We start from the raw sequence: 18135 nt of genomic DNA, 5'->3' as shown, positions 1-18135 counted from the left end.
GGAAACCTTTATTTTCTCCCTACACCACAAACCGGTGCTGTTAAATAATATTGGATAATTGCACCTGTCGTACTCCCCATATTGTGCTGAGGAAAAATAATTGCTGGTTTTCTGCTTTGCCGCTTAGCTGTGACTCCGTCATTTGACTCGGAGCATGTCATTTTCTCCCATTTTAGACTGTGTACAGTCAAACCGTGTGAAAGGACTCGCAGATAGCGGCCCTGCGTGTATGAGTGGGCGCGGGCCTCATTCAGCAACGATTTCTAATTTATACAGCATTGAAAATCCACAGCTATAAATAAACAGTTCTGACTGGCTTTGCTGCCTACTCAAATGCTTTATTAAAAAAAAAAAAAAAAAAAAAGACAGCAGCAACTGCATGAGAAAGGAAAACAAGGCTGTCTGGAAGTAGATCCTGGCTGCTGAGTCCAGGCCGGGGAGGGAGGACGCCCCGCCTTGGGAGGGGCCCAGCTCGGCCCCCGCATGCTCCCCACGTGTGGGCGCAACGTGTTTGGGGATCACAGTATGTGAAACTGGCTTCCTGTTATGACAAGTATTGCAAGCAGGGAGGTGCAGAGGAGCTGAAAATAGCTGGGGAAGTGCAGGACCCTTTTGGGGGGAGGACGGGGTTAATGTGTTGTTTAGGCAACAAGTCTTCTACCCAAATTCAAAATTGGTTTCACATGTGAGATAGCGACACCGGCACATAAGCGCGGGGACAGGCCAGCCTGCGGGGCACTGGTGGAGCTGCTCCTCCTGCTGCCTGTGTGAGGATAATTTCCACCAAGTTGGGGTTCCCTCACCACCTTCTTTTGTCCAGCTTTGCAAGATGTGAATACATTTTTGGTTTTCTCTTCTTTCTTTCTTTCTTTCTTTTTTTAAATAAAGGCTTTTGGATGACCAGTTACTGCTTTGCTCTATAATAAAGAGGAAGGAAAGTGAGCTCTAGAATAACTATTTGCGTGACCTTGGACCTGTCATTTCTCTGCTGTGAACCCAGAGGTGTGCTGGAGCCAGCTCATCCAGGCTCTTGGGGACCAAGTGGTCGTGTACGTCTCTTCCCAACTCTGCCTTCAGCAATGTGTTGGTACCAACCTGGTGAGAGTGTTTACACCATGGAAACAGGCAAACACTATCAGTCAGGGCTTTAATATTTTTTTTCTCTAGAGAGTTGGCTGGTAAACATTTCCCAGCATAGCACCGTCAGAAACTCAGTTTGCTTATTTGTAAAATGAAGGCATAATCCATTTCCTACTTACAAAGAACCTGTGAGGCTAAAATGGGTGAGAGTGATTATGAATTACATGACACTATACAAATACTCTTGCTGGTATCATCATTTGGTTTCTATATTTGTCATTTTCTAACTGTTAAGGGCCTAACACAGCCCTACATAGGCAGCAAATACTCTCTACCTCTTAATGGGTGTTTAATCAGTATTCATCACAGGTGTTTGGTTGCTTTTCCTTTCTTACGCTACAGCGGCACTGAGAATGCACTTGCGTGCTTAGGTTTGTGCTTAATGGGAATGGTCCTGAGATATTTCTACTGTTGGAATAGATACTGCACCGTGGCCAGGCATGCTGCAATCAAGGTTTAATTTGGTCTTAGGGACAGTAAAGCCACAAATAGAAATCTGCAGGCTCATCCCAGCCAAGAGCTTACTATGGCTCTGAGAAGTATGTAGCCCGAGTCATCTTCGGGCTGGAAAACTTGGGTGATCCCCTGCAGGCTTCCCGTTTTGGGTATTTCCACTGTGACAACTGCTTCTGGGCGCCTGCTGGGACCAGGTGCTCTGAGCAGTTAAGAGGCAGCAGCAGGTGTGGGCCAAGAAGTGGTGTTCCCAGCTCAGTGTGAAAAAGACTTGAGGCTCATATTAATAGAATAGTGGAAAAGGAGTAGGGTTTTTTGGCACCTGCCCTGGTCTTCCCTTGGACTGCCTTCCCTAGTGAGATATCCTGCCCTCCTCTCCAGCCCTTCAAGACTGCTCTTGGTGTTGGTTTTTACCAAATCTCTCCTGCATAATGTTAGGTTGGGAAGCCCAGGTACAATTCACTCCAGGGTCCACACCCCAACCCATAGGAGCCTGGTGGCATCCTAGTAGACCCAAACACATTTACCCACCCCTAGACATTTGTCATTTGTGTTCTTTTAAAAATGTGCGAGCAAAATAAAGGTCAGGAAAAAACCACTAGGAAAATCAAAACAGCTTTTTGGAATTGTTGTTCATCATCTTTGTTAAAATATACACTAGCTCTGCCACGTGCCTGGTGCCAAAGCGGTCTGTCTCGGCAGCCTTCGTAATCATGGCACTTCTCAACCAGGGTCTTCTCCAAGTAAAATGCACTACATTTATTTGATGAATCTATCAGTTTGAATGGAAGAATTTGGCAATGTCACTATGTTCAATGTTTCTACCTGCTTGAATGTTTGCTCTCAAGAGGGGCAGATTTTCCAATATTTTGTATAACTTACTTTCTCATTGACCCATATAATTTCCAGGTAGACAGACAACTTCAGTAGCAGCCATCTCCCTATATTTCCAGATTGATGAAAAAAAATGAATAAGCAATCCGTGAAAATAACTAGCTTACTAAAATGCTTGATTTTTTTTTTTAAGAGAAGTTGAAATTATTAAAAGTGGCCCAGGACTGGGAGTTAGGAAATCCAGGCAACAAAAGCTATTGTCTCGGCTCTGACACCAATTAACCCTTTTGCCTTATGCAGGTAACTTCTCATGTAGGTCCTCAGCATCCTCCACTGTAAATTGAAGGTTTGAATGTCCCTAAGTTCTTTTCTCTCTCTCTCTCTAAATATTCCCTAACACCAAGTTCATGTGAGTTTCTTTAGCCTTTGGCCAGATTTTAACCAGAGACCATCTTCCGTGAAGGTCAGACAAATTCTGAGACAGCAGGAGTTGTTTTTGGTGTGTGCGGTCAACCTTTCAAAACCCCAAGAATTCTCACGCTACCTTTGTTGTACTCTTATTAAACTTGAATACCACTCCCTGTCTTATCTACCTTCCTATATTGCTCTACCACCTCCCTGATTCAGGGGTTAAAAAAAAAAAAATGAGAAAAAGCTCTCGTGTTTTCTTCCTTCTTGGTTCTTGGAAAATGGCGTGAAATCACTTCCTCTTTTTCTGTGGCTGCATCATGTCACCTGTACAAACAAGAGCAGAGAGAGACCTCAGGCTTCAGGGTTTCCCTATTGGGTATTTTTGTTTAGCTAGAGATTCACCCTGACTTGGAGCAGTGGAAAGTCAAGCACAATTTTCCCCAGGTGAGAAGATGCATTTTAAGGAGCATCGAAAAACAGCCACCACTCATGCACGGGCAAGAAACAACTCTGCTGCCCTCCCACCATGCGTGGCTCACAGCTAGCCACGTACCCAGAGATGCCATTTGCCCTCACGCAGCTCTGCATGTTGAACAGGAGGCACCTAGCTGTAGCTCTGGGCTCTGGGTGAGTGTTTGCAGGCTGCACTCAATCCATCAGCAAACGTTGAGGCTTTGCAGATGGAGAGGCAGAGACCACATCAAATTAGAGAGGAAACAGAAGAGTCGGTGTTCACCTAATTGGGGTCATTCTATGACCTCTCACCAAATCAATTTATCAGCTGGGTGGAAAAGCACTGGTATATGGATTAGTTTTTAGTAAGCTCATTAGAAGGGCATTATTCATTGAAATTATAGCCTTCGATCTCTAGAATGACTTCCATTCAGCCAACAAGTTGGTACCTCCATATTTAATGGTCATAAATCTTTGTGTAAGCTTTGAAATTTATAAAATTTGATTAGCTCATTATCTGTTGTGCCTGTTGGCCAAATACTATCAATCCTACTCTGAAAACTTTTCTCAACTCAGCTCCTTCTCCTCTACTCCAGAAGTGAGAGCCCTGGGTGTTCTGATTTGGTATTGCCACAGCAAACCCATACCCCTAATGCCACGGTTCATGCTTCAAACCCTGCCACCTCCATCAATTTGATCCTTAACAGTAAACATTAAATATCTTCTACTGATTTCATTTTGCTGGAACTCCCCTTCTCAGAGGCTGTAGTGACAGGGGACTTCAAGTCCTACTGGCGGCCCCTTTACCACGCTGATTTTCTCGGGCAGCCATCTCTTGCTCATACAGTCCTCGTGGCCATCCTTGTATTGATGTCTCTCAACATTTTTAAGGCCAGACCTCTCCCTTCTTCTACTCCTCATCAGTCCAGACTACCCCAGTCTGTCCAGCAAAGCCTTACTATTTATTTACACAGCTTTATGGGCTTCCTGTTGTTTTCATTGATGTGTCCATCTATTTCCCATTTCTTATGTGAATCTTCTCCTCCCCAGTGAAGTCTTCCCTACGTTAGGTGTATAATTACAATCACCGTGCTTTCTCTTTTCTGCAGTGTGTACTTTGGACCTTTAATGAATTATTTCTCAACTAAATAACCAGCTAATTCCCTCATGTCTAAGAGCTTGGCTGATATAAACTTCTCAAATTTGTTGCCTCTGCAGTCACTCTGAGGGCTCCTAAAATTTTTTATCCATGTCGTTTACCAATCGCCCAGCCCCTGGAGTCTACCTGTAATCCTTCAACCACGAGAGCCAAGGATTGGAGGCTCTTCTCTCCTTTTAAGAAATGCAGCAGAACATGAAGGCTGACAGAGAAGCAGCCCAGGAGCAGAAGTGGTGGTGTGAAGTTCTGTGGAGGGGGAGAGTAGGTGGCTGCTTCTACTGGGTCAGAGTCTCCTTTCTAAAGCCAAGTGGTAGGTGACACTCAGAAATTCCCACATACCCACCAGCATGCTAGAGAAGGCACCGTTCCCAAGTGGGTCTCCATGTGAACCTCCCACAGTCATTTGACTCGATTGAGTATGCCATTTTATTCTCACATGGTGTGAATACCTCAGAAATCATGCTGTTATTTTTGGTTCTATCAGGTGGGGACAAGGGGCGGGTTCTTAGTCTTGAATTCTTACAGAGCTGAGCTGTTTCCAAGCTCCTTTGACTCTTCAGAATGTCTGTCTGACCACAGGGCGCATAGCTGGAGATAGGGGAGCCATTGATCTAGTAATAGATCACGTGTCTCACCCAAACCAAATTCACACAATACATTTTAAACTCTGATTGGTAAATAATATTGTTTGTTATAACTCTTTTCTTGATTGAGGTGAATTTTTCCCAGTAGAAAATCTCCTACTTGGAGGCCAGGGAGTTAGGTGCACCCCTGACTTATTTTAGTCCTTTTCTTACCCTCTGTCAGAGAGTGCTGAAGGCTAGAGATATTTTAGGCCAAGCATTTAATGTTCATCTGTGCCAGATCCAAACCTTTTCTGCTGGCAAGGCAAAGAAACCATTGTTTCAATCAACATCACTCTGCACACCATTTATAATTATTTACCTTATTATTCCAATAGTTAGAACACAGGATAAATAAAAACATGGTCTTCCCAAAGGTTCACACCTATGCATCTACAACCACAAAAACTACTGCTAGACTTTGAATTGAAAATTTGGAGAACGTTGGCCTAGTTTCAGCAGGCTGCCTTGGAGAAGGGCAAGAAGGCCAGTGGCTGGGGGGGTGTGAGGTGCTAGAGCAATGGGGTCTGAGCATCAGTAAGCATGAGTCCACATTGCAGAAGTCCAGAGAAGGGATGAAGCTGAGGGCTGGCTGGAGAAACTTTTGCAGGGAAAGAGGCTAAGGAAGAGAAAGAAAGAATAATCCAGAGCACACTCTCTTTGAGCTCCTGGAGATGAAGTTAGGACAGAAAATGCAAAAAGGAGATGTGTTTTTGTTATTGACTAAATGCTGTCCCAATGGGACCATGCTTTAGAAGTACCCGTGGAGTCAGCTCATGATAAAGTTCTTTTGTAATGAAATGATCAGGGATAATATGCGAGACAGACATTAGAAATTATCTAATTTCTTTATGGATAAAACCACGGAGGTAGACTAGAGCAGCCCCCAACTTTTTTGGCACCAGGGACTGGTTTCATGGAAGCCAATTTTCCCACAGACCGGGGTGGGGGTGGGGTGATCGTGGGCCATGTGGCCATAAATACAAATGAAGCTTCACTCCCTGGCCACCGCTCACCTCCTGCTGTGCGGCCCGGTTCTGAACAGGCCTCAAACTAGTACCGCTCTGCAGACTGGGGGTTGGGGACAGCAGGACTAGAGGGCCTCTAGGCGGCTTTAAACAACAAAGTCATCTTTTTAAAAACCTGGTCTGTGGCAAATAATATTAAAAGAAGATTTTAATGTCATTCTATCCAAGACACCATCACAAAGGTACTTGGCCACACTGGAATTTTCAGCTTGTAAACTGTCCTTAGGAGCAAAAGGATCTATGGTCTTGGGCCCTGACAAAGGCTAGCCTGATCCCGCCATGTGGCCCTCAGGAACAGAGGGAGAGGGGGTCATGGGCCTGGGGTCAGCCACTGTCTCTGCAGGCTTGGAAATGCTCACTCCCTTTCCGTGCCTGATATCTCCTGTGGGTTGGCCTTCTCTTCTTGAAGAACTTGTGCCCTGGCATCAGCATCCTTGTGTCCTATCACTGAAGGAAAAGAAAAGCAAAGTAAGCACTTACATGGCAGAGAAGGGGGCCTCTGATGGGAGGCCCTGACTGCCCCTTTCCTCCAGCTGGGGTGGAGTTGAATCTCCCAGGGCCATGCCTAGAAATTCGGACATGCTGGGCCAAGCTTGCAAGCATCTGCTAGCAACTGGTCTCCCCTGCCCACTTCTGTCATTGTTTGAAACCAATGTTCCACCTAACTCTGCCCCAAAACGTAGAAATTCAATCTTTTTGGTTGGGTAACTGGTCCCAATAGCTGACTCCATGCTTGTTTAACCCTCTGTTCCATGACACACAACAGCCAGCACAGGGCAGGGAGTGAGACAGTGCCAGGCCAGACAGGGTAGCCCTGTGGACCCTCTTGAGAGCTGTTTGAGCCTCAGCATCTTCCTGAAGGACCTTCCCAAGGGCCATGACAGCATTTGTCTCCCTGATGTTCAAAGCCAGTTGTCTGCAGCGATGTGCCCTGGGAGGACATCATCACATACTTTCCAGGTTTACCTCAGATGCCTGGTGTCATTTCTTACGACTGTCCTTCTGGCTGTCCTCTCCTGTTCACCGGTTGGCATGACACACGAGGAGGGGGAAAGTAAGTGGACTTTCAGCAACCGTAGCCTTCACCACCAACACCCTTGTCAGCCCAGCAGCCAACTTGGAAGAACACCACATTGCACGACGGTGCCTGTAGGGACAATTATCCACACCGGGAGGCGTCCAGAGTCCTGTGGTGTAGACGGCTTGTCCTCAGCCCACCAGCATCAGTATCCCTGGGGCGCCTGTCAGAAGGGCAGAATCCCAAGCTGCGCCCCAGATCCACTGAATGAGAATCTACATTTTAACAAGCTCCCCACATTCTCCAAGATTCGCATTTTAACAAAATTCAGAGGCCTGTGCAGGTTTGAGATGCACTGCTTCGTGCGGTGGCTCTTCACCCTGGCTGCGAGTTTAAATTATTGGGAGCTTTAAAAAATACCCACGTCAAGTCACAGCATCCAGAGATACAGATTTAATTGGTCTGGGGGTGAGTCTGGGAATTAGTATTTTTAAAACTCCCTGGTGTTTCTACGATGCGAAACCACTGCTGGAGAGATCTAGCACGTTTAGTGGATCTTAACTGATATTTCGTCTGATGTTCTTGACCACTCAGTGCCTGGCTGGCGACTCCAGCCAGGCCGCACTGTGTCTCAGGCATTCAGAAGCAGAGATTCTAACAAATTCCAGCCTCGATTTCCTGACCTCCTATTTCACTGTAAGTTCTTGAAGTGATGCGTTATCTCTGTCAATTTGCACACACAGTCACTGAGGACAGTCTCTGTCACTCGCATGAACATTAGCATATGCACGACGTTAGTGAGCGTAATTGTGTTGATGCCGGCTTATTTACTCATTGGGACCTAACTGTGGTGAAATACTGGATATAGTACTTAAACAACGAGGCTTGTAAGAAGAGCTCTGTGTTGAAAATAGTGATTTCAGTAATAATAAAAACAGTGAAATTTTTATTTTTTAATTCAGTGGATGTTTAAAATTCACTGTAGAGTAGCAATTTTAAAATTAATGCATTATTGAACTCAGTACAATTGACTTAAAAAGTTATTGTTCTCTATGCTCTGAATAATCAAGTTGTTCTCTGTACTTATATCTGTCAAATTTCAAATAGATTTCTTCCTTCCTTCTTTTTTTCTTTTCTTTTCTTTCTTTTCAAAATATACATCTGGGGAATGCATCAAAAATCTTCACCCAGAACTTCAAGGAGCCAAAACTAGTTAGAATTAGATGTCAACACATAGGAAATGTCAACACTTTTTTTTTTTTTTCCTGGATAATTTCCTGTGATTTGGAACCCTGATGTGGGAAGTAATTTTTAGTACTCCATTTTATAAGTGTTTGCTTTCAGAAAGGATTTTGCCTTTGAGACTTTCTTAACCAGTCAACTCCTCCAAGAGTAGAAAACACGTGACAAATCCAAGTTGCATGCTTATTTCTCCAGAGTCTCAGCTTCCTCTCAGAAATACACACTCTGGTACTGAACCTTCTGAAACTGTCGGGTTTTTTGGATACACGGACTTATGTTTTCACACCAGTTCATAGATTGGGCGGAAGATGGCACTTCTGCTGTCTCTATTTTGATAGAACAGAACGGTCTGTGGGCGAGTGATGTCGGGGGCTGTATGTGACTCCTTGCCTTCCTTACATGCAAAATCAGGAGAGAGTTCCCGCACTTCTCCTTGGGAGGGAAAAAAGTCACGGGTATTTTGCACCCTGACTTTCCGGTAGTTACTTTTCTAACAATAAAAACATATATATATTCTGGGGGTGGGGTGGGGAGAGAGGAAGTGGGGAGAGAATAAAACCTTCCATTTTAAAATCAACTGAAGTTATGATGATTTTTTTTTTCTTATGAAGAAGCAACATGGCTCTACCCACCTATAATTAGAAAGCTTAGCTTACTGACATATTCTCATTGCCCAAGACTCTGAATGAGAAATCCAATCGCAATATAGGATGTGATTTTGTCTGGGAAACACTTTGCTAAAGGTTGAGAAGCAGCTTAATGAAGGAGGCAGGGGAACTCATCGGGAATGCACTTCCGAGGTTGGAAGAACTAAGAGGGTCCCCTGGACTCATTTCCTTCCAAAAGGAAACCTTGGCATTGTCACAGCTTGTGTCCCTGGAGCCCTCACTTGGGTAGGGGGAAGACCTTGATCTTACTTTTTCATGCTAGGGATGGCAGTACTTTTGTCTCTGGGTCTTGTACTTTTTAAATAAGATTATTTTTATCTTTAGAGTTAAATGAGCTATTTTTGGGGGGGGAGAAGGGGACATAATTTCCTTTGAAAAAGTGTCAACTTCCCTCAGGCTTTTCCCTTGCCTGCTTTGGTAGGACCTGTCTGAGTCTTTTGGACAAAGGCATCAAGCATCATTGCCTTCTGTTTTCAACTAGCTTTTCCTTCTGTTTCCAGGAGGAGTATAGAAAGGGCAAAGAAAAAATGCATTTGTAGATAAGAGAAAAATACACTGACCTCATTTCCAGTGGTTGATCTTCTCTCCAAGTAGGTAGAGGCTGGCACTAAGGATGTAGCTGAGAATGAAGAAGGCTGCCAGACCCAGAGGGCTGAGTTTGGCATGCACAAGATACCCCCAGGCACCCATCTCAGAGTAGATCCATAGAATCTTGCAGAAAACAACAAGTCACACTGATTAAGACAGGAGGAGAAAAACAAGCCATTTTCTTAGCAGGATCAGTGGAGTACCAGAGCCCAGGCAGGTGACAAGAAACCATTGGGGACATTTGTCAATAGCTGAGTTATTCCCACAAACCTACAGAAGTGAATCTTTTCTGGATAAATTGACTTGATTCAATAAGACATGCTGTTTTATGGGCTGGGCTGGCCTATTTTACCTAATCCATTAAAATTCAATGTTGGTGAAAGAATATGGGAGAACATAGAACACATTAGCCAAGGGGAGTATGTAAGAACATGAATTTCCCTTTCCCGGAGAGGTGTAGCCTGCTGAGACATTGAACCTGCTAAGATGGCATCCATTTGCTGGCTGTCAGCCAGAGAAGTGGGGTTTGCTTTTTTTTTTTTTTTTTTACACGTAAGAATCAGGTGCAGTCTTCTATTAGCTCTTCAAATCTGCTGGGATACGAGGGGCAGAGATGGAGCATTATTGCTCTAATACAATATGCCTGGGATTTAATTGTTGGCCTTGATTTTCACTCATGCATATAGCCATGAAAAGAATGTTAAGCTGGAATGGATGGATTTACAGGGAGGCTCAGATCTTGCTCATGGGAGGCTAGAATATAAGTCATTTCTGTAAGCCCAGAGAAGGAAAAGAAATGCTTAGAGAGAAGGCATGATGTCCAAGTGAAGCCTAAAAATGCAGTTTGCTGGAAACCAACTGCACTCACTGGAAGGTGCCAAAGTCTGAAATAACTTTTAAAAATTAAATATGGGGAAGATGATGCATCAGCTATAGTTCATAATTCAGTAACAGTACAGAATCTGGAACCAGGCTTCTGTGCTTCAAGTCCTAGCTCTGCCACCTATTAGCTATGTTACCTTCAGCAATGTATTCAATTTTTCTGTCCCCCTCCCCTCATGTGTAAGGTAGGACCCAAACAGTTTGCACCTTCTAAGGCTGTGATAAGGATTAAGGTAGTTAACACGTGTAAATTACACAGAACAGTGCCTGGCATGTTGTGATTATTTGACAAGAGTTCAAAAGCTTCTCTCTTTACTGGGGGAAGGCACATGGGAGTGTTTTCAGAAAGCCTTCTTTGAAGCTGGTGATCTCTTGTAACAATTAGGATAGGCTAGGTTATGCTTCAGAAACGACATCTAAACTTGAATATACCAGGTTGTCAAAGGAATTGAGATGGAAAAATGAAATTCTGTGCTTCACTAAACTTTCAGAAACCCAAATGTGATCTCTGTCATTTCAAATACTAAGTTTGTTAAATGTTTTGTGGAAGAGACAAGAACTAATATTCAGAGCCAGGAGTAGGGTGAGGCACCCAGGCTGCCCAAGTTAAGCTGTCATCTCTGTACATCAAAGGACACAATCAGCAGCATGAAAAGGCAATGCATGGAATGAGAAACAATATTTGTTAACATATATCTAATAAAAGGTTAATATCCAGAGTACATTAAAATAACTCCTATAAGTCACCAATAAAAACAGCAAAACCCGAACAACCCAATTAAAATGGACAAACACTTATATTAATATTCTATAGAGAAGATATATAAATGGCCAACAAACACATAAAAGGATGCTCAATATCATTAATAACTAGGGAAATGCAAATCAAAACCATAAAGAGATATTGCCTCAACCCATGATAAGGAATACTATAAAAAAAAAATAAAACAGAAAATAACAAGTGTTAGCAAGGATAAGGAGAAATTGAAACCCTGTGCACTTTTGGTGGGAATGTGAAATGGTGCATCTGCTACGGAAAACTGTATGGCAGTTCCTCAAAAAATTAAAATAGAATTACCATATGATCCAGCAATTTCACTTCTGGGTATACACCAAAAAGAATTAAAAAGAGGGACTTGAAGAGATATTTGTACACCCATGTTCATAGCAGCATTATTCACAATATTCCAAAAGGTGGAAGCAAACCAAATGTCCATTGATGGATGCACAGATAAATAAAATGTGCCATGTATATATACATTAAAAAGTAAGAAAATTCTGACTCATGCTACAATATGCATGAATCAAACTTAAGAACATTATACTAAGTGAAATAAGCCAATTACAAAAGGACAAATGCTATATATGATTCTACTTATATGAGAAACTTCAGGTATCAGATATATAGAGACAGAAAGCAGAATGGTGGTTGCTGGGTATTGGTGGCAATGGGGAGTGCTAGGGCTTGGATATGGTTTGTTTGTCCCCACCAAAACTCATGTTGAAATTTGATGCCTGTTGTGGCTATGTTGGGCGATGGGGCCTCGTGGGGGATTTTGAGTTATGAGGATGGATCCCTCATCGATGGTTTGGTGCTGTTCTTATGGCAGTGAGTTCTCCTGGGAATGGAATACTTTCCATGAGAGTGGGTTGTTATAAACCCAGGACACCCCTCAAGTTTTCCCCTCTTTCCATGTGTCCACTTCCCCTTTGACCTTCTCTGCTATGTTATGATGCAGCATGAAAGCCCTGGCCAGAGGCCAGCACCATGCCCTTGAACTTCTTAGCCTGCAGAACCAGGAGCTAAATAAACCTCTTTTCTTTATAAATTACCCATTCTCAGGTATTTTTTTATAGCAACACAAAATGGACTCAGGGAGTTAGTGTTTAATAGGTACAGAGTTTTGGTTGGTGAAGATGAAAAAGTTCTGGGGACAGATGGTGGTGATGGTTACACAGCCATGTGAATGTACTTAATGCCACTGAACTGTACACTTAGACATGATTAAATTTTATGTTATGTGTATTTTACCTCAATGTAAAAGAATCTAAGGAGGTGCCAGTCACAGGGTTGTACAAGTATAGGGTCGGCCCTATGGTTCCCAGTCGTGGCCTGCTGCTATCACACCGCTCTCCCAAACCTGTCTTGATGCTCCTCCCAGACTACCAATGAGGTGGCTGGAACACGCAATAATTATCACCATTATTGCTAATATTGGAATTCTTTGGGCTGTGCATCTCAAGGATGCACTCTGTGAGGATGGCCACAGTGCCTCCTGCCTGCATGCTTGGTCCGAGTGGCAGGACAGAGAAGGTATAAGGGGCAGAAAATAAATATCTCCAAGGAGCGAGGACTAGGGGTTTGGGGTCAGCAAGGAGATCTGAATACACACCAAGCCAGTTGCATTACTTGGTTCACTGTGTTTACTTTATACGCTTGAAATTAGGCCTTCCTAATTCCCATGCACATTTATGTAAAATAGTCTGCAAATAAGGACATCCCCCTAGAGCCCTGGAAAGTTCCTATTTACTTCATTTTTGTTTCCTTCAGCATAAGGCTCATAAAGGAAAGTTCCCAAGGTAAGTTAATGAATCACATATTTTCACAGAGAAAGTGCAAAGAAAGTTCTGGGTGTAGTCACTGGTGATGGGAAGAGAAACGGAGATACGAGGCGACATGATAGCAATTTAATGAAGGGCTCTCAGCAGAGAGGTGTGAGCAAGGGGAGAGCCACACTGCCGGTTGCTATGACTTCTTTATGGCCTGCCTGAAGAGAGAGAGAGAGAGAGAGGGAGGGAGACAATGATGGAAGAAAGAGAGAAAGAGAAAGGAAAGAGGAAGGGCAGGAGGAAGGAAGAGAAAGAGGAAGGAAGGAGAGAGGGAGGCAGGGAGGGAAGGAGGCAGACAGGGACAGTGGGGCGGAGGAGGGCGGGCACTTTGCACTCAACGTGTCCTTCGTCTCAGTCACCGTCAGTTCTCCACTCACTCTCGCCCCCATGTTTGATCCCATGAAATCATATCTTTACTGGACTTCCTTTCAAATGTTTCTCCAGCGCAGACTCCTTCATGTCATCTAGGTTTCTGTCATTGTCTGCTGGCTGTGCTTTCTTGCTCCCTTCAACCCACCTTCCAGACTGCCAGCCACTAGCAACCCAGTAATCTTTCCAAAACTGATCATGGTCCCTGCTTCCAGCCTGTTCCCACGGCTTTAGGAAAATATCTCAGCTGCTCACCCCGCTACCCTGCCCTACTCTGCTCACCCGACCAGCCACAGCCCTGTAGTCCGTCTGCATTGGACCCCTTTGTTCCTGGAATGAACCAAGCTCTGCAGTTTCTGAGCCTTCACCCCTGCTGTTGCCTCTGGTTGGAACACCTCTGATCTTTCTGTTTCCTGGAACACGCTCCTCTTTGCTCTGTTCCTGCTGAATCTTACTCATGCGTTGAGTCTCAGCTTACAAGTCCATTTTCTATCATACATAAGGTTTCCTGAACATCTTTCCTCCAGCCCCATTGTGTCAGGTGCTGTGTCAGGTGTCCCTTGCCCTGGAATATGCCTTTGTTACTTATCTGATTGTTTTTCTCATTAGCCTGGAAGCTGCACAAGGGCAGGGACTGTGTCTGTCAATGCACATCAGTTTCCCCAGTGCTCAGAGCACGATCAGTTCTTTACGTTTTTAAGTGAACGGGGTGGCTCTGTAGGACACTGCTGGCTACAGTTGCCTGACCCTCCAGGACCACCACAGCTTCTCCTTTCTCTCTCTTTTTCCACCAATCTTGTCCCACCACAAGCGTTCAACTCCCTGGACCTCCCCAGCCCCACCTTCCTGGGGACTGCCAGGTCTGAATCGCCAATCGGAAGTTCTTCCAGGCGGGTGGTTCTCAACCTTGGCTGAAGAATAGAATTGCCTTGAAATTCCAATACCCAGGGCATATCCTGAAGCAATTAAACCAGAAATGTACCCAGTAGCCTTCCAAGTTATGATTAATCTAATGCTCACTTTATTAATACCTGGAAGAGGCCAATGACACTGCCCCTCAGTTCCAAGAACAATTGTCTGCTGCCTTGAGCCGTTCGCTCTATGTGGGTCAGGCTGGCCGGGCAGCCGAAAGTTAGTCTTTTAGAGTCTCCTCATCTCAAATCTTGTAGCATCAAAATGGCTATCAGGAAATTCATATCTTCTGTATCTTATCAGTAGGGAAATGTGGGAGTCTGTGGCTTAGTGATAAGCAGATAACAGGGTTTTGTGGGCTTTGGGCTTCTAAAATGTTAGCCCTCACATGACATCCTTCTCACCCAGCAGAATAAATCAAATAAAGAGTGAGGAGAAATTGTGAAGCTGGAGTGTTACACAGAGGGTTTCCCTGGGTGTTGAAATGTCAGCAATGATGAGAGTCGTTGGGGCAGCAACCCCTTCATGGCATTTAAAACTACTGCCCGACCCCTCCCTGAACTCCCCTCTTCCGGTTTGAAGCTTCCTCCTCCGTTAGGGCCCGTGGGGTTCTTGACCTCCCTGGTTTCCTACCACCCCATCATTCCTTGCCATTTCTGCTGCCCTATTTCCCTTCCTGTCCTCTAGAGGAGGGGCTTCCCCAGCACCCGCTTCCCACTTCTGCCTTCTTCCATGTTCCTCTCTCTTTCCAGCAATCTCTGCCCACCCACCACAAGGGTCCAACTGCCTGGGTCCCCCAGCCCCGCCTTTCTGGAGACAGCCGGGTCTGAATTGCCAAACGGAAGTTCTTCCAGGCAGGCGGTTCTCAACCTTGGCTGAAGATTAAAATTGCCTTGAAATTCTGATGCCCCAAACATGTCCTGAACCAATGAAACCAGAATATTTTTGGAGTGAGAACTAGGTATGGGATTTGAAACTGACTTTTGTTTTTTCTTATGCCCCAAACAATTTCTTTCATAATACATCTCCATCTACAAATGGGATCATCATCTTTTCAGTCCACTAACTTAAAATTCTTAGAATTGTCCTTAAGTTTGCATTTTCATTTGTCCGGTATGTGTCAACTAATCCACAAATCTATTCTGCCACTTCAACAATACGTCTCAGGAATGTCTCTCATTTCTGATTATATAGCTGTTACTGTCTTCAGACTGTCATTACTTCTAATTTATGTGAGAGGCATTTTGGTTGAACAGGAGCTGGGGTTTGGACAGGATGGATGAGAAGTGTAGATAACCCTTCCCACTCCCGGCCCCGCAACTCCATCCCTCTTCAATTGTACACTGGCTGGGCTGGACAAGCATTGATGACAGGATGCAGCATGGCATCCGTATATTTATTTTCCTATATTAATGGACATGAGGGCTAGGGAATCTTTCTGTAGAAAATGGGGCTAAGAAGCCATTTCCACTGACATTCAAAGGTTATAAAATGCTGGTTGACCTGGATGGTCCCAAATGAAGGTCATGTTTTAGGAAAGGCCATGGTGCTCTGGGGGGAAGGTCACCGCAGTACACTGGTGGGGGTGGGAAGCAGCACGGATGCTGGGGAGGGCGAGGTGCCTGGTCCTGCAGCTCAGCTTCAGCCAGTCCTTGGCATTTGGTGTATTCCCGGGGTAAGATCTGTGAATGTGGGTGTGTAACTGGGGCCTGAATTGAAAGGAATTGTTACACCTGGGAACTCAGGAAGCTTTGCTGAAAGGCCTCACCTGAACGTGTATAGTACAGAAGAAAAATTCTCTTTCTTGCCTCATAGAAACTGCTGTTGGGAAGTAACTTCACGAACATCTCCCCCAAGGCTGGGTGAGAGCTGCCTATCCGTGAAAATTTGTCCTGGATCTGCGATACCTGACGCACTAGCAGAGACACTCACAGCATCAGCAGGTGTCTGGTCTACGGAAAGCCGGGTGATGGAGCGCTGCGGGCCAGCTGGGGCCCTCACTGTGGCTGGTAGCATTGTTCTATTTCTACCAATGGAGGTGGCTAATGGGTAACGGCGGTGTTGGCACCAGCAGTGGGTACGGCACGCTCAACCTTAGCACAGTGCCAAGAGGAGATGCTGGGCCAGGGAGGCTAGGAATCGTGGCTGTGCCGTCTGTGTGGGAGAGCAATGTTCAGAACGGCATGCAACATGAGTCGTGCAGTGTACGACAGGGGAAGGTATGAGTACACAGTGGATGACTGGAATTCTTTAGGGAATTCTTCTTGGAAGACTGGATCACCTACAGCCAGGTAGAAGGGTGCTCCAAGCACCCTAACGTGGAATATCACTAGAACTAAAAAATAACCATGGATGAAGAATAAGACTATGATTAAACTAGATAACTTAGTACTCTGGCTAATTTTTATTTTTATATTGTTTTATTTTGTTTCCCATCTCTTGTCACTCCAATCCATTTTAAGTGCCATTGTCAAGACCAGATTTTTAAAGCATACTTCTCTGGCCAAGTTCCTAACCCTTCTCACTCTCACCGCCACCCCACAGAAACACACAAACAACAGCAACAGCGAACGCCCCCATTGTCTGCACCGTGGTACGCTACGCCACCCCTTCTGGCGTGGCCCCCGCAAGCCTCCACGAGGATGGCTCCAGGGCTGTTCCTGTTAGTCTCTCCCTGACAGGTCCCGCTACAGAGAGCTCCTGACCACTGCTCTCACACGTCCTGCACTCTCCCGGCCTTAGCACTGTGCACCTGTGGTTCGCTTTCTCCCCATTTTTGCAGCTCCCATCCTGCCATTGCTTCAGGGCCCAGATCCCGTGCAGGCCTTCCATGACACCCTTCCTGCACCACGCGACTGATGCACCCTCTTCCTCCTCTCTGCTCCTGTGACCCCTCGTACATTTTATGACATCTCATCACTTTCTATCTTATGTTCTCATAATTTGTATGCATGGCCCATCTCTGCTTATTAAGTATAAACCCCCTGCAGCCTGGCGCTTGGCCATATACAACTTTGCTTTTCAGAGAAGGGCCACCCTTGTGTTAGGGGAAATGTTTGTTCAATAAAAGAACGAATAAAAACCCAGCAGAAGGCACTTTTCTGTTTTTTTGCTCCTCACCACTGCCTCAGAGAGAGCTAGGTGAGTGTTTTGGGGCGAGAGAGAAGGGAGGAGTGAGAGAGCTACCATATTTATAGGTGACTAATGCTTTCCAAAGGAAATGAAAGATTTGCAGTCATTACTACTTTGCAAAGCTTTATTTTCCTACTTAGGGGCCAGCCCTTCAATTTTGCAATCTGAAAAATAACTAAAAGCAGGCACCACATGTAAGGCAGTCCCCACGGCCTCAGTGACTATTTTTAGGTCATTGTAACATGGTTTCGGCAGTGAAATGCTTCTCTAGCTCAGAGCTATTGCCTTTGCTTCTGACTCATGTTTGTTTCTCACGCTCCCTCTGGCCTGAGCCCACGTTCTTTACCTCATTCCTACTATGCCATTTCCCCATGTGACCATCCAAATTGGCACACTTAGCAGCTGACCCAGAGCCACTGCCCCAAGACATCTCCATGGATATCCACAGTGTGTGGAATTTGTTGATGGCCTTCTGTGGCCGTGACGCCCATGGGCCCGAGAGAGCACTGTGAGGGTGGAGGCAGCAGGTAGCAAAGCCTCAGAGATGCCCTAACCAGGGAACGGCCAGAGATAGGGCGGCTTCCGTCAATGTGACAACATAAAATGCTGCCCT

The 18135-nt window shown here is 45.1% G+C and overlaps 1 protein-coding gene across 1 annotated transcript in view; it reads right to left on the bottom strand.

Annotated features, from left to right (window-relative positions):
* Positions 1-3127: 3127 nt before the first annotated feature.
* The window catches only part of ADTRP (androgen dependent TFPI regulating protein), a 64651-nt gene continuing 49643 nt past the window's right edge, over positions 3128-18135 (bottom strand). The window contains 3 exon segments of the mRNA XM_069493469.1: positions 3128-3162; positions 9590-9740; positions 17242-17257. Coding sequence (XP_069349570.1) covers positions 3128-3162; positions 9590-9740; positions 17242-17257 — 202 coding nt within the window.

Source organism: Eulemur rufifrons, chromosome 18 (assembly GCF_041146395.1).
Source record: "Eulemur rufifrons isolate Redbay chromosome 18, OSU_ERuf_1, whole genome shotgun sequence".
Lineage (NCBI taxonomy): Eukaryota > Metazoa > Chordata > Mammalia > Primates > Lemuridae > Eulemur > Eulemur rufifrons.
The sequence above is the reverse complement of the archived record's forward strand: the minus strand, read 5'-3'. Positions and strand labels throughout refer to the sequence as shown.